Raw genomic sequence first — 10,301 nt, 5'->3', positions numbered from 1 at the left:
TAGTCTCATCATATGGTCATAGGTTATATGGTCAGTTTTCTTTCTCGTGTTACTATCACAATAGGCTTCATTTGGGAGATTTCAATGGCGAGGTAGGTGGACTTATTCTATTTTTACATTGAAACCATCCCTCAGAATATGACTGCCATCTTTTATTTGAATCATTTTTAATGATTTCTTCATCTAGAAGTAATTATGGATTATGTTATAATGTTATGTTATAATCCAATAAATATGGATTATGTTATGCATAAATAATTATGGATTCGTTCTTTGGGATCAGCTATTTCCAATTTGATGCTTCTCCTGTTTGGATTTATGATCCAATCTGAAATCCAAATCAGTGCAGCTGCTTGGCAGTATAATTTAATATTTGGTACTGCCAAGCCTCCCCTTTTTTCTTATATTGTAATATTTTAAATCTTTTTATAGGTTTCTCCCATTCCATATAAAATTGTTTGTTTTCTACCATTTTAAAAGAACCTTTTCATCTATATAACTTGATAGTATTTGGAACAAAAAGGACACTTTTCGTAGTATGTTTATTTTAACAGAAGTGATTCTGCCAGCCAGAAATCTTCGGTGATACTTACCCAGGCTGTTTGATAGTTGTCTTTATATAATTTTTCACTTTGTCCTGTTATATAAATGCCCAAGTATTTTATTTGGGGTTTTTTTTGTAACAATACATTCTGTATTTCTTCTTCTTGGTCTTATTTTTATTAAATTTATATCCAGAATAAATTCCATATCCAGTTTTTCTCCTGTATTTCATACATTGTTTTTTGGAGAGGTATTGATAATATGTCAAAACATTTGTAATATGTTGCTGTCAAGCCATCAGACCCAGGAACTTTTATCTTTTTTGAACTTTCTAAAGTGTTGATTTCTTGTATTGTTATCACTTGATTTAGTGTTTTTCTGTGCTTGGAGGTAAATCTTTTAAATGGTGTTCCAGATATTTTCCCATTTCTTCATAGATGAATTCAAGATTCAAGAAAAAAAAAGTGAATTTTGTTTTAGATTTCACATTTTCCCCCCTGCAAACCTTGAACCTTTTTTCAGGTTTGTAGAATGATCTGTCTTGCCCTTTGCTCCAGAGAATCAAGCATTCGGATATTTGGCTGACTTTGCTATTAGAATATAAGATACTATACTACAGTGATAGGTCAGTATCTTTTCCTGGAAAAGCTGGTTTGCGAGCACTTTTCAATGGCCACGTTGTCCTCAAATGCAGCACTTTGCTTGTTCAGAACTGAATTCACTTGTGTGGGGGGCAGGGAGATGGGATCTGAACTTGCCTTGGTCATCCCAAAAAAGAGAAGCGCCGTTCTCCTTCAAAAGTTTATGGCCCACTTTGCCCCACATAGCGTAATGGGAAGCCTCGAGAGAGCACGCACGACGGCATCATTTCAGGATTTATTTCTGGAAGAGCGGTATGAGAAAAACGTGTTTTTTGTGCATCAGACAGGAAGGGTTTGGCTTTGCATACGTGGCACCCCTCAGCGGTGCCTATCAGTTGTAACCGCCGTCCTACTGGAGACAGCCTCACTCAACTGAGGTTCCGCGCGCCAGCGGCTGCGAGGCGGCCTCGTGACTTCGGGCCGAAACATTCGGACAAGGTTGAGAGGCAGAGAGCTGGGAAGAACCCTGGCGACTGCGGCTCGGAAACGCCGGCCACGAAAAGTTGGCTCTGCCCCGCCCCTTTCAGTCACTCGTCACGTGACCAGTGTTCTCCCCGCTGTTTGCCGTTAGGCGCCTTCTTCCGGGAACCGGCCGGATTGTGAGAGAGCCGTGGGAGGGCGGGCGAGTCACGCTTCAGGCGAACGGCGGCGACGGGAACGCGAAAGTAGCGGCATGTCAACCAACAACATCGGTTACAATGAGCAGGTCGGGGACCTGCAGCCCGAGGTGGGTCAGGAGGCGGTGCCCACTACAGCCCCCTCCATCCCGGCGGCCTTTGGTCTTTTCAGCAGCGACACCAAAAAGTAAGTACGGTGCGGCGAAGGGAGGGGTACGTGTGCGCGTGACACAGGTTGACCCTCGAGGTGGAGCTTTTCCAAGGACTTTCTCTGCCTATCTGACGACGGGAGGTGCAGCTGCTGCTTTCTCTGCAGAGGCTAGAAAACACCAGTTGAACTTTCGTTCTCCCCCCCACCCCCCGGTCCTGTTATACAGTTTCCACCGGAGTTATTTGTGGAATGTACCTTCAATTTAAATAGGCGTCAATGTGATATATGGATTTTTCCTACTAATCAGAGAAATTTTGGAACGGAAGTTGATGGTCCTTTGTTGATCACTTCTTAGCCAGTCCGTTTAAAAGGTGGGAGTGGGTGGGGGGGGGGGGGAAGGAGTTGTTTGTGAGACAGAAGTGCTCTGAAACGGGAAGAACTGCTGTGGAAAGAAATGAAGTGGCCATTGAGAGTGAATGAAGAGAGAACTACTCTCATGGCCCCTCTGATCAGTTTGATTTTTTTAGGCTGCAAGTCCCACCACCAAATTTAGTGTGTCTTACTGTCAAGTAAACGTGCACAGGATCGCCCTGTTAGCTCCCCTGAGGAACTGAGATGAGTAGAGGAAGGCAGTGGCAAACTGACTCTAAACGTTTCTTGTCTTGAAAACGCTATGGAGTCGCCATAACTCAGCTACAATTTGACGGCACTTCACACAGGCAGATACCCAAGAGACTGTGACGGGACTTGCTGGGTTGGTGAAACGGTGTGTGTGAGGGTTGGTTTTTTAAAATTCTAACTCTGTTTTGGTTTGGCCACCATGGAGAGACTGAATGAACTGTCGTTTGTATTCTGAGTCTGATTTCTGTTTGTCGAAGAAGGGCATTTGTTATTATTGGTTCTTCCTGCTCATGCACTGCATTGTATTATTATTGTCTTTACTGGGAAGGGGATTATAAAGGGCACGTAGATGCTGACATGTATTTACTTTTCTGTTCCTTTCCGTGGACTTGTTTATAAAATTCATGCTTGCAGTAGTTGATTCTCCTGGTTATTACTTAACATTTTTTCATAGAATCATAGAGTTGGAAGGGACCTCCAGGGTCATCTAGTCCAACCCTCTGCACAATGCAGGAAACTCACAAATACCTCCCCCTAAATTCATGTTCTGTTTGTGTGTTAGATATCTGCATTGTTAGATAATTCAAAATTAATTTTGAATATTTCAGTGTAAATGATTAAATTGAGTATATTTTGTATTGTATGGATGGCACAAGTGAACAAAATTTATGGTCAATATGGAGTTCACACAACTCTTGGCACATAGGCTCTGACTTTACTTGATAATTCTGGACCACGTGGCATACAAAAAAAACACTGAATGCTGTAGGTATGCATTAAGACATAATGCTATAGAACAAGAGGCATCAAGAATATCTCTAAGCCTTTGTCACTTCACTAAATTTCCTTGTGGTCCAGCATTGTTCTGTTGTTTTATTCTGTCCTGTATTATGAGCCAATATGTGTACTTACCTTTCTGACCTCTGAAGAAGACCAATTTAGGTCGAAACGCGTCAGGTCAAGTTGAGTGGGCTCCCATTGAGATTTTATGATTTTACATAGGATAGAGGCTTATGATGGGCCCTTAAATGGTTTTAGCTTTCAACAATAAATACATGTATGTTGATTTATGACTTTTTCACACTTTGTTTTTAATGTTCGGCCCTTTAATTGTATATTAACCTTTTAGGTTTCTCACTCCAATATGGAGTTTAGTCAAACGCATGAATGCTATAGAAGAAAGTACTAATGTTAAATGTTGCTTATGAGTATTATGTATTTATATTGTTACCTTAAGAGAAAGATCCCAGCTGAGTTGGTTCTTGGATTTCATATGCAGGAGTCTTTGATCTGTTATGTGTGTTAAATAAAGTGTCCAAAAATAGATACAGTCATGGGGGGGAGGAGTGGATCCTTGTGTATTTGTGCACTTGTCCACCTATTCTGATCTGAAGCAGAGGGTGGGTGAAAAACAGAGCACTGGGTGATACTAGAAGTCTAGTAGAAAGAAGAAAATTGCTGGAAGCACTAGAGCACAGCTAGGAGAAGTGATGGGCAGGCTTTCAGTTCACCTCACTCACACTCTCTGTTTTTTGCTTTTAAAAATAAAAATCTGACTTATGTACATGTGGATGGGTAGGATCTGTAGGAATGTGAATCCCTCTGTCATGGCTAGTTTTAGTCTTGCGACGTGTGGTATGTATTGCATTATTCTGTTGCTGTAATTTGTTTTCAGGGAGTTTCTGCAGTATTAAAATCTTACAGTAGTTTACAGATATGTGACTGGCAGGCCTTGAATTCAGCAGGAGCTCACAGGAGCACAGCTCTTGAAGCTTTCTGACGGTTCTTTCTCCTCCTCCCCACCCTGTCCATTGAATAGTAGGCACAGCTGCATAACAATCCCTGGATGAGCTCCACCACCAATTTTTTTACAAAATGACCCCTGATAACTGGAATGTGATTTTAAAGTGCGTGGGGCCACAATAGGATTTCAAAGTCTATGTTGGAATATATTTAAACTAAATTGCAGTAAAGCAGTTGTGTGTGTTATATGCTATATTAACTTTAGTCATGTTATCAACATAGGTCAAGGTTGTCACAGCCTTTTTTTTAAGGTAAAGGATTTGTATGCATAAGTGTTGTATAGACATATATTGTTAATAATGCTGAAAGGTTGACTGGCTCTTGAAAAATGATGTGAAACAGGAATGGGACACTACGACTTACTCCCCAAGATTTCCTGTATTGGGTGAATGAACTTTTTGATTGATTGTCCATATTCCAAAATGGATGAAAGGAGAAGCCTAACTGTAAATACTTATATAAGCTTGATGCGGACAATACATGTAAATATCTAATTATCTGGCTGCCAGGCTGTAGGGTAGAGTTCATGAACCTGAAGATTCCCCAAGGCTTGCTTGTTCATGTAGCACTAGTCCATAATTTACTGTTAGATGTACACATTGTGTAAATGTTAAATAACCAGCAGAGAAAATATTAATTTTTGAAAAGTAAAGCAGGCTTAAAATTTCCATGTGAGTTTAATGAAGTTCAAGGAGACTTTGAAGTTTCAATATATTTCTTCCAAGATCATTTGTAACATAACCAGAAGAAAAACAAATAACAGGCTTTAATGATTTTTCAAGTTGAACTTCAAATCTTCCTTAGTGTTTATACCTTAGTAGGACTTGCTTACATATGATTTATTTGAACTATATGGCATCTATACTGTAGTGATACTATAGCAGTGTCTCATATTTTTTACAGTTGATTTGTCAACACCAGATTTGACAAAAGTGGAATTTTAGGCCTGTTCATAGAGTAAGGAAGTTCATGGACTTTTAAACCTGCATTTAAAACCAGATTAGTGAATTTCACTAACATTGCACCCTTTAAAATCCAGTTCTGTCAATGGGTTTAGAAGGGTATAGCACTGTTTAGGGTTGCACTGTTGGTTGCTCACATGGTTTTCTTTACTGAATCCTGTCTCCTACAGTATGTTTCTGTTGTACAAATCTGCAAATCTGAATTTATTTATTTATTTTATTATATTTATATCCCGCCCTCGAGGCCCTGTCGGTCTCAGGGCGGCTAGCAACAGTCAACGATTTGATAAAAATTTAAATTATTAAAATAAAACATTATTAAAATATTAAAACAATTTTAAATACAATTTCAGATGGCGTTCTGTCTTGTTCAGAACCATTTATGTTAATACTGTGGTGGATGGTGGATACTGCGCACCCCTGTAGATGTTAAGAGCACCTCCAATTAGTTGCTGAAAGCCTGCCTGAACAGATATGTCTTGCAGGCCCTGTGGAATTGTGGCAAATCCCGCAGGGCCCTGGTCTTTTCAGAGAGGGCATTCCAAAGGGCTGGCGTAGCCACAGAAAAAGCTCTTGCCCTTGTAGTAGTCAGACGGGCATCCTTTAGCCTGGGGATCTTTAACATATTTAATGAATTTGATCATAGTGCTCTCTGGGGCTCTAATGTCCTTGGCAAATAAAAGATATACAACTGAAGCAGGTGAAGGAGGAAGGAAAAGTTTATTGCAATTAACTGAGACCAGTGCCAAGTACTACCAAGCTGCTCTACTTTCAAAACGGTCACAGTTTATATACCCTTGATGACATATTAGTACATGTTAGCATATACACATACGAATTGGCTGCAACATCCAGCATAATTTCATTGTGAGAGCCAGCTACACACTACTGATACATCTTGCCAGGCTGGCAGCAGTCCATTGGTCAGGATTTATGACGCAGAAACAAATTCTACTTTGCATGTGCCTTGACCAGATAAATCCAGATAGGGCTCAAAGAACTCCCTGCTTCTGTTGTTGCTTAGAAACATAGTAGAAATGCAGTAAATCATATTGCAAGTTATGTTTCTGTTATAGATAAGACTGGAATGTTGGTAGCTCTTCTGTCTTTTATTCTCAGTCAGGTCTAGCTGTGTGTTAACCTCTAAGGATGTAACTTAAGCATGCTTATGCCTTCCCACCAAAAGCTGTGTCCTTCACTGTGGTGTAATTGCTTTTGCTTTTCTGATTTTGATTATACTTGATGTTTGTCATGTAGTTACCTCTAGTCCTCCATTTTCATATCTTGAGTGAATTAGTTGGCTGTAGTTACAGTAATTTTTTAAATGGCCAAATTCACTCTGGGACACAGGCCTGCTGATGACAGTAGCTCAGAGGTATGAGGAATATTGGCTGTGCTTTACTGCTTTCCTTTATTAATACTTAACTTTGGTTGGTGGAGTTCATTAATGCTTAACTTCGTTAATTTCATCTAACTGGCAGAATCTGGTAGGAAACTCTTAACCACTCAAAATTGGCACCGGGGAAAGTTTTCTGTTATTTGTTATTCATTCTTTTAATAAAAACTTAACATTTTTTTTTTTAAAGATAGGTCTTGGTCTTTTGTAAAAGAGCTATAAAGTCATGGGAAAAACCCAGTCAAAATGGACTGGGAGAGGGCATTTTCCACCTGAGGACTAGGGAAGAATTTAAAGTGTTGGATGGGGGAAGGAATGAAAAAAATCTTAGGTAATTTTTCAAATTGTAGAGTAATGATTGAAGTGCCTTTTAAGGTGAAGTTTTCAATGTCCCTTGTAACGTCTGTACTCTTTAAAATACTTCTTGATAGAATGTAATAACTGTTAGTCTATATTATTGAATAATTACAATTCCTGTATATTGTACTTTTCTCAAATCCCTTTGTCTGCTTCAGGTTCCTCCATGTTTTGCACATGTGAAAGAGTCTGGTCTGTATCTCGTGTATACAGGGCTTTTTTTGAGCAGGAACACACAGGAATGCAGTTCCAGCTGGCTTGGCATCCGGGGATGTTGCCTAATATGCAAATGAGTCCCTGCTGGGGTTTTTCTACAAAAAAAAATTTGTACAAAACTGTGGTGATGTCAGGAGTTGTGGCCTAACATGCAAATGACCATCTGCTGGACATTTTCTACAAAAAAGCCATGTGTATAACATATGAATATATATGTGTATATGCGCATAATCATATGAAAAGAGTCAAGAAGCTTGTTTTATCTCATTTTGAAGTTCAGTGTTCTAAAATCTATGAAGATTTAGAAAAAGTTATTGATTTTTCAGAACTGATTCTGATCAGAAAAATAACATTGACTGGTATTTTTCAAGATATGCATATGATATGGATTTTCTGTGGCTAGTTTTGTCTATAGGTACTGTGATGTTGTATAATAACAATGCTTTAATGAGTAGATTGAGTTTCAGAAGTTTAACTTAACATCCAGATTTGCTACTAGAAAAATGCTGTGATGTGTTAGCTTGGGAACAAACATTGCTGTATCCCCCCCCCCCCCGAAAAAAAAGCCTGAGAATTGGCAGCAGTTTGAAAGAGATCATTGCTTGTGTTTACATTAACCCAATGTTTTCTCTGGTAAATGGTTATTGTAGGTGTCTGTATTGTTTTGAATAATATTGGCTTAAATGCAGATGACACTGGCATATGGCCAGCCATACAGTTCCTCCAGTGAGATGGCATTTCTATTTGCAGAAGATAGGGCAACAATTTACAGAAATTCCTGTGTTCCACTTTGTCCCCTGAGAGTCTCTGTTATCCAGGAACTAAATTTCAGGTGAGTCAGTGGACTGTAGCAGAAGGGAAGGCGGAAAAGTCTCATTTTACAAAGTCTGCTGATGTTTGGAATCATGCTGCTATGTTTAAATAAAAACTTCTCTTTACTGTAGTACTGATAATTTCTGTTTAAGTTTTATTTTCCCCTATTTTTTTCAGCAAATAAATGAAGATGTTTACTTACATTTGGGGTACAACTTCTTCTCTAACACTGGGTACATGTATAATTATTGTTTGAATTGAAACTATACTTTAAAATCGTTGTACTCACTCCTCAGCTTGGGGAGAGTCATAAGAACATAAGAGAAGCCATGTTGGATCAGGCCAACGGCCCATCGAGTCCAACACTCTGTGTCACACAGTGGCAAAAAATGTTATATACACACATACACTGTGGCTAATAGCCACTGATGGACCTGTGCTCCATACACTGTGGCTAATAGCCACTGATGGACCTGTGCTCCATATTTTTATCTAAACCCCTCTTGAAGGTGGCTATACTTGTGGCCGCCACCACCTCCTGTGGCAGTGAATTCCACATGTTAATCACCCTTTGGGTGAAGAAGTACTTCCTTTTATCCGTCTTAACCTGTCTGCTCAGCAATTTCATCGAATGCCCACGAGTTCTTGTATTGTGAGAAAGGGAGAAAAGTACTTCTTTCTCTACTTTCTCCATTCCATGCATTATCTTGTAAACCTCTATCATGTCACCCCGCAGTCGACGTTTCTCCAAGCTAAAGAGTCCCAAGCGTTTCAACCTTTCTTCATAGGGAAAGTGCTCCAGCCCTTTAATCATTCTAGTTGCCCTTCTCTGCACCTTCTCTAAAGCTATAATATCCTTTTTGAGGTGCGGCGACCAGAACTGCACACAGTACTCCAAATGAGACCGCACCATCGATTTATACAGGGGCATTATGATACTGGCTGATTTGTTTTCAATTCCCTTCCTAATAATTCCCAGCATGGCATTGGCCTTTTTTATTGCAAACGCACACTGTCTTGACACTTTCAGTGAGTTATCTATCATGACCCCAAGATCTCTCTCTTGATCAGTCTCTGCCAGTTCACACCCCATCAACTTGTATTTGTAGCTGGGATTCTTAGCCCCAATGTGCATTACTTTGCACTTGGCCACATTGAACTGCATCTGCCACGTTGACGCCCACTCACCCAGCCTCAACAGATCCCTTTGGAGTTCCTCACAATCCTCTCTGGTTCTCACCACCCTGAACAACTTAGTGTCATCCGCAAACTTGGCCACTTCACTGCTCACTCCGAACTCTAAATCATTTATGAACAAGTTAAAAAGCATGGGACCCAGTACCGAGCCCTGCGGCACCCCACTGCTTACCGTCCTCCACTGCGAAGACTGCCCATTTATACTCACTCTCTGCTTCCTATCACTCAGCCAGTTTTTGATCCACAAGAGGACCTGTCCTTTTACTCCATGATTCTCAAGCTTTCTAAGGAGCCTTTGATGAGGAACTTTATCAAAAGCTTTCTGGAAGTCAAGGTAAACAACATCTATCGGGTCTCCTTTGTCCACATGTTTGTTCACCCCCTCAAAGAAATGCAACAGGTTAGTGAGGCAAGATTTTCCCTTGCAGAACCCATGCTGAGTCTTCCTCAATAACCCGTGTTCATCAATGTGCCTACTCATTCTGTCCTTGATAATGGTTTCTACCAACTTTCCCGGTATTGAAGTCAGACTGACTGGCCTGTAGTTTCCCGGATCTCCTCTGGAACCTTTTTTAAAGATGGGGGTGACATTTGCTACCTTCCAGTCCTCAGGAATGGAGGCAGATTTCAATGAAAGATTACAGATTTTTGTTAGAAGATCCACAAGTTCAACTTTGAGTTCCTTCAGAACTCTCGGATGTATGCCATCCGGACCCGGTGACTTATTAGTTTTTAATTTGTCTATCAGTTGTAGGACCTCCTCATTTGTCACCTCAATCTGACTCAGGTCTTTCAACACCCCTTCCAAAATTAGTGGTTCTGGGGCGGGCAAAAAGTTCTCGTCTTCTACAGTGAAGACGGAGGCAAAAAATTCATTTAGCTTTTCAGCCATTTCCCTATCCTCCTTCAGTAATCCTTTTACCCCATGGTCATCCAAGGGCCCCACTGCCTCCCCGGCTGGTTTCCTACTTCTAATATATTTGA

The 10,301-nt window shown here is 40.3% G+C and overlaps 1 protein-coding gene across 1 annotated transcript in view; it reads left to right on the top strand.

Moving 5' to 3' along the window:
- Positions 1-703: 703 nt before the first annotated feature.
- Positions 704-10,301, top strand: part of AP3B1 (adaptor related protein complex 3 subunit beta 1) — a 364,644-nt gene continuing 355,046 nt past the window's right edge. The window contains exon 1 of the mRNA XM_060235861.1: positions 704-1,988. Within this exon, the coding sequence (XP_060091844.1) occupies positions 1,858-1,988 (131 nt within the window). The 5' untranslated portion in view covers positions 704-1,857. The remainder of the gene's footprint in view (positions 1,989-10,301) is intronic.

Source organism: Heteronotia binoei, chromosome 4 (assembly GCF_032191835.1).
Source record: "Heteronotia binoei isolate CCM8104 ecotype False Entrance Well chromosome 4, APGP_CSIRO_Hbin_v1, whole genome shotgun sequence".
NCBI lineage: Eukaryota > Metazoa > Chordata > Lepidosauria > Squamata > Gekkonidae > Heteronotia > Heteronotia binoei.
The sequence above is the reverse complement of the archived record's forward strand: the minus strand, read 5'-3'. Positions and strand labels throughout refer to the sequence as shown.